The following is a 6569-nucleotide window of genomic DNA, read 5'->3' on the forward strand; positions in this document are numbered from 1 at the left end:
ATAAATGGGTATTTTGTCATATCTTGCCCTGTCCGACGTCTCCCTTCATCCACTTTTCGGTTGTCCGTCCCCCAGGGAGGAGGCCACACACAGTTCCATGCAATTGGTTCCCTCTTTCCTACCCACTCTCCCTCCACCCTCCCTGTTTTGGGCTTTCAATTTCTGAAAATGCTTCAAAGCTCTGCATAAAGTTTTCAGTGGCTTCCTCCTCGGAACTGGGAAGCTGAGTCCTTCTTCATTGTCTGTTCTTGGTCTGAAAGTTCCACTAAAGCTTATTCACTTTGGGCGACCCTGCTGGTATTTAAAATAATAGTGACAAAGCTTCCAGCATCAAAGCAACACACAAGCCATCACAGTACGACAACTTGATAGACAAGTGGTGGTAGAGCTCATATAATTATTATTTTATGTCAAATATGGCAACAGCAGAGTGAAGAACATTTATAATATCTTATATAATGTGAAATTCAAAACTGCATGAAATGTGGCTGTATCATATCCAAAAAACCCACAGTGTTCGTCAAATACATTCTAATTGTTCCAGGTTTATTACCTGTTTTTCTCCTTCCTTGTCAAAGCCAACTGTTTTGTGTGTCTTTCTCTAAACCCATAGTAACTAGTAAAATGTCATTTCTTACCAGATAATGTAGAACCTGTGGTGAGTGTTACAGTTCTATTTCTTCTCCTTTTTTCCAATGATCCAGCTGAATCTGAGGAGTCACCAGAAGTAATGGCTGAAGAGATGCTAGCACTTCTCTTGTGGCTTGCAGAATAAGCAGCCCTACTTGAGGTAGACGGGGTAGGAGAATCTACCAACTCAGCAATTACTCTTGTCTGAGATTTTGCCCGCTTCTGCCTGACATTTCTGGTCAAACAAACAAAAAACACTTTTTAATAAATTTCAGAGAGAACAATTAAGTCAAAGTGCACAATTTTTTTTCAAAGTGCACAATTTTTAATGTGAAAATAATTTTATAATCAAGACATTAAACATTTCACTAACATCCTACTATGAAATTAATTATATTATTAATATTCTGTTGTAAAATTTTTATTTTATTTAAATTTGAAATAGTGAATGATTCTAGTAATGAAACTAAAACCACGGAAGACTCTAGGTTCAAATGTGAATGTCAAAGGAGCCAGCATTTATATAATACAGACATTCATTCATATTACAAATTCAGTTTCCAGGAGGCACAGTTTTACAAAAATACAATTATCAGAAGAATAAAAGACCCACCAGAAATTTTTCTGGAAATTAAAATAGAGACCTTAGGTTATCACAATACAGCATTATCCAACTGACCAGCTTTTGACACATCAGATCAAACACTAGTGAAAAATACTGTGTTTGGTGAAATACTTTGTTTTTACCACAGTTGCACACATTAATACTTTTTTGTGTGCTTTTGGCCAACCAAGCGCTTGGTAAATGTGCTAAGGCAATATCTTTACAGAAAACTATACAAAAAATCAGCAATGGAATGCTACAAAGTACCTCACAGGCAGAGGGTATGGCTGGAAAAAAATGTATAATGTAATCATTGTGTGCAGATACAACAGAGTAGTAAGGGCAAAGAAAACCATCAGTACAGTGGATTTGACAGAATAGCCAAACAATGGAATTGGACATGCAGGCAATCATTAAGAATGACACAGCACTAGGAAATGTTTCCTTCTGTTATACAATATCAACACCATGATCAAAGTTGATTCAATGGCAGCTATTTATCTAATTTTTATCTAGGCATTATAAAACTATGAGGAGAAACCACCTAAATCTAATGAAAGGTAAAAAGGTGAACAGAAAATAAAATAAATTAACTTTAAGTGATCAGAATAAACTTTTCAAAAACTAAACTGTTTATACTTAAATGCCAGTTCATCATGGTTGGCCTTCTGAGCCAAGGGTAATGAGGAAAGCATAGGTTAAGACAAGATAATCTTTAGGTATAAGTTACAAATCTTCTTATTAAAACAATGTCTTTCCCCCTACCACATTTAAAGAAAAAAGAAAAAAAAAAAATATATATATATATATAAAGTCAAGTTCAGAGATAACATAACTCTGTCAAACAATTACCCTCTATATCAAAGATTCCTAAACTTACTTGGTCATCCTGCTTTTTTGAAAATAACAATAACTCAGCATCCTCCCAGCAATCAAAAAATGTTGTACTACATTCCACAATTCAGGATAATATAGAAGTATCTACTTTTTCAGCCCCCTGGATAATCCTTGTGCCCCCTCAGAGGTAGCATTATATATTTGGGAAATACTTATACTATATAGAAACAAATCTCATGTGTGTTATATTGGAATTTTTCATTGCCATTAATATCAAGGAACATACATAAAGATAAAAGGTATATGCTTTTATCATAAACTTGCTTTTCAACAGTAATTAAAATAACACTGTCAAAACAATCCTTTTTTATCCTGTCCCTCTGAATTGTTACTCCCCACTCTGAATCAGCAGTGGTGGTTTAAAAAAAAAAAATTTAAACCTATACGAGAGCCAAACCTAAACAGACAATTATTCTACAAAATAACTGCACTGCACTCATCAAAAATGTCAGACAAGATGAAAAAAAATTCTAAAATCTAATCTGTATTTTAAAAAAACTAAATACATAGTCAATAAATGCAACATATATTGTATATACCCGTGTATAAGCCGAGTTTTTCAGCACATTTTTAATGCCTTTTTTGTGGTAAAATTAGGTGCCTCGGATGACAGTCGGGGCTTATACTCGAGTATATACGGTAATCCAAGATGGGTTCTGGATTAAAGGGAAATGAAAAAAAAAAAAGTAATTTAGGGCTATTCTTGTATTAATTGTGTAAATTTAAATGTGTGACTGGAACATATATGATCTTAATGATCTTGTTCTATACATAGAGTATATGAGGTATTCATGGCACTTTTCTATACTGCTGAGATTATTTCAATATGGAAAGCTTAAAAAAACTTCTCTGAGGAAAAAACTTGAATAATGTGTAATTTATGTACTTGAATTACAAGTTGAAAACTAAGCAGAATTGATTCATTTACTGAGTACTTTAAGTTTGTCTGGCAACCCAGCTAACTACCCAATTACCCAGGTAATAAGGCACTGCTGCTCTTTTAGGCATGGGGGAAAGGAAAGAGACATCACCAAACCCTCTCACCCAAAAAAGCAAAATTAAAAACCACCATTTCAGAACACTAAATATTAACTAAGAGGCATACAATAACCAAGTGGAAAGCAATGAGTCAAGAACCTTGAGACGCAAGTAGAAAGTGAAACCCCAGGCAAATGTGTGCACTGCCTAAACTTGAGTACGTGTCCAATCTCATCACCAAACCTCTTAGAAAAAGACCGAAACTTTACTGTCACGGTGTTAACAGAGCTATTGCTCATTAACACACACACTGGCCCAAGAAAGACAACTTGAAAAACAGGCTGAACAACAAAAACAAAATAAATTTCAATGAGAAAACAAAAACAAACAATTGATGAACACTGTAGGAAGTTAGTTAGGGTCTACAGAATTATTCCAGAAATGGCAATAGCAAAATAGCAATGACTATGAACACCACCACCCCCAAGTTGGGGGGGGGGGAGGGAGAGAATCAGGATCCTCAGTCACTATAAACACGTTTTTAACACATTATTCCATTTACTATTTCCAGAATTCAACAAAATAACTAGAGATGTAAACAAATAAGAACATGCAGCCTGCACACACTGTTAACAGATGCAGGAGAGCTTGATGTTAGACACAGAAAAGAAAAAACATTTAAATCATTTATTTAAAAAAATGTACAAAGAACTAAAAGAAACTATGCTTAAAAAACACTTAACAGTTTGATGAAAATCCATCATTAATCATTCAGATTGTCACACCGTGGTTGCTTACTTGTTGCTCTGATACTTAAAGATAGTGCCACTGGTATTTCAAAGACTTAAAGGATCACCCATAGTGGACAAGTATCTGGGAAGCTTTCAGGCTAAGATATAGTACAGTGGTTCTCAACCTTCCTAATGCCACGACCCTTCAATACAGTTCCTTGTGTTGTGGTGACCCTCAACCATAAAATTACTTTCGTTGCTACTTCATAACTGTAATTTTGCTACTGTTATGAATTGTAATGTAAATATCTGATGTGCAGGATGTACTTTCATTGTTACAAATTGAACATAATTAAAGCAGTGATTAATTACAAAACAACATGTAATTATATATTGTGAAATACTTATTTCTAATTACAAATAAATGAAATTTTGTCTTCAAGCATAGGGTAGCATGGGTGATAGTCTTCATGCCTGGTATTCCTATGTGGGCATATCTGCATGTGGGCGGACCCACCTGGAGACGGATAGAGGAGCAGTGTCTTGGTTCCTAAGACCACTGGAAATACATGTTTTCTGATGGTCTTAGGTGACCCCTGTGAAAGGGTCGTGCAACCCCCAAAGGGGTTGCGACCCACAGGTTGAGAACCGCTGATATAGCAGGAATAATGAATAAGCTGTTTACTTCAAAATAACCACTAAAAAACTCATGAATCGCAGCATAATATTGTCAGATAAAGTGCCAGGCGATAAGCCCCACAGGTTGGAAGGCACTGAAAATACAACTGGGGAAGAATTGCCTACTCAAGGAAAAAATCAAATATAAAGACCTGGATAAAGCAAACCTTTCAGGACCTTCAAGATGAGAAGATGGGGCAGAGCTCAATAGGAGAAGATACAGTTACAAACATCCATTAACAATAAAACATGGATACTCACTCACTGACTCACTCACTCACTGCTTCACTTGCTCACTGCCTCACTCGTCTCACTGACTGTCTCACTCACTCACTGACTGTCTCACTCACTCACTGTCTCACTCACTCACTGTCTCACTCACTCACTCACTGCTTCACTTGCTCACCGTCTCTCACTCACTCACTGTCTCACTCTCACTCACTGGCACATTCACTCACTCTCTCACTCACTCATTGACTCACAGCCTCACTTGCTCACTGAAAAAAAAAAAGAAGAAAAAACATGGAATATAGAAGTATGAATCTAGAAAAATTGAAAGTGATCAAAAATTAAAACAAGCCATCAAGTCAAAGCTGAATCATCGCAACCCTACAAGATATAGAACTGCCCCTGTGAGTTTCTGAAACTGTTAACTCTTTAGGAAGGCAGAAAGAAGAAAGCCTTTCTCTAGAGGAAGAGTCCATCATTTCCCATTGGCCTGGCACAGTTGCTACAAGAATGGGCTCAAACACAGTAATAGTTATGAGGATGGCACAGTATTGGGAAGTGAGCCAGAATTAACACGAAGACACCTAAAAAACAACATAATGAGAATGACTCAGCAAAGAGAGATTACTGATAAGGAGATGGGAATGATAAAAAATGAGTCAAAATAAAAGCCTAGAGTTGAAATATAAGGTAACTGAAATAACTATTGAGTAGAGGAGCCTAACAATAGATGTGAGCTGGCATAAGCCAGAAATTAATATGTGCTACAGCTTATTTGTGATGGAAATCTTCATGATAGGGAAAAAAAGAAATGGGCAAAAAAAGGCTTCAAGAAATAATGGTGAAGTTTTCCTAAACCATTGATCAGCAGATTCACGAAAATTGATAACCTAAAGTAAAATAATATCCAAGATATCCACACTGAAACACATTATAGTCAGTAAAAAAAAAATTAAAATAAAAGTGAGAGACTTCCGGGAAGATGGCGACTGAGTAACACATACCAGAGGGACTCTGCAGAATTCAGTGCAGGAGAGTTATTAGGAGGGAAATTCCACACTGCCCAGTTGCAGGAGGAGCATCATAAAGATAAGGGAGGGTATTTATATCTCCACAGGGAAAAAGGGACCAAACTTCAACCCGGTGCTCCAAGATACGAATGCAACATACCAGCATGGAGTAGGGAACCAGTGGAGAGGTCTGAGGGGCCGGCCCCAATCCCAACTATGTGGACATCTGCCCCTCCCCTCAGAATAATTTATTTCAGAGGACAGCAATGAAATTAAAGCTCAGGGAGAGGTACACATAGAAACAAATGAAGGGGGAGGAAGAGAGAGTAGAGCACATCCTGGCCCAACAAGCCTTGAGGATGATATCCCTGCTCAGAGCAACCAATGCACAGAGAAGACCATATGGCCGGCCCCTCTACGAGACACAATATCCCTGACTGACCTATACCCCTACAGGGGACAACACTGGAGATACAGTGTGGGAATTGCACCCCATCTGACCCCATCACACTGAGGCAAAACACTAAGGGTGTGCAACAGAACAGAAAAGGGAACAGAGCAATGAATCCCAAGGGAGTACCAAAAATAGAGCTTGGGGCCAGGCCGTGGCATTCCATCAGACTCGACCAGAAAGCACTTCTAAAGGTCAACAAAGAGACCTAGAACTATTTACAGGCTTTTCTTTTTTGATCGTTGTTTTGTTTTGTTGTTTGGCTTTGCTTTGCTCTGTCTTGTTTTTGTGCATGTTATTATCTCTGCAGGTCTATCTAGATAAGATAGGTGGGATAAACAATCTGGAGGAGAAAACAATGG

At 37.4% G+C, this 6569-nt stretch overlaps 1 protein-coding gene across 2 annotated transcripts in view; it reads right to left on the reverse strand.

The window, feature by feature from the left end:
* Positions 1 to 6569, reverse strand: part of BRWD1 (bromodomain and WD repeat domain containing 1) — a 152913-nt gene that overhangs the window by 17662 nt on the left and 128682 nt on the right. For both annotated transcript variants that reach the window (XM_045284556.1, XM_030888683.2), the window contains one exon: positions 639 to 865. In XM_045284556.1, coding sequence (XP_045140491.1) covers positions 639 to 865 — 227 coding nt within the window. The remainder of the gene's footprint in view (positions 1 to 638; positions 866 to 6569) is intronic.

Source organism: Echinops telfairi, unplaced genomic scaffold (genome assembly GCF_000313985.2).
Source record: "Echinops telfairi isolate 266 unplaced genomic scaffold, ASM31398v2 ScPeMD7_7469;HRSCAF=8507_0, whole genome shotgun sequence".
Classification (NCBI taxonomy): Eukaryota; Metazoa; Chordata; class Mammalia; order Afrosoricida; family Tenrecidae; genus Echinops; species Echinops telfairi.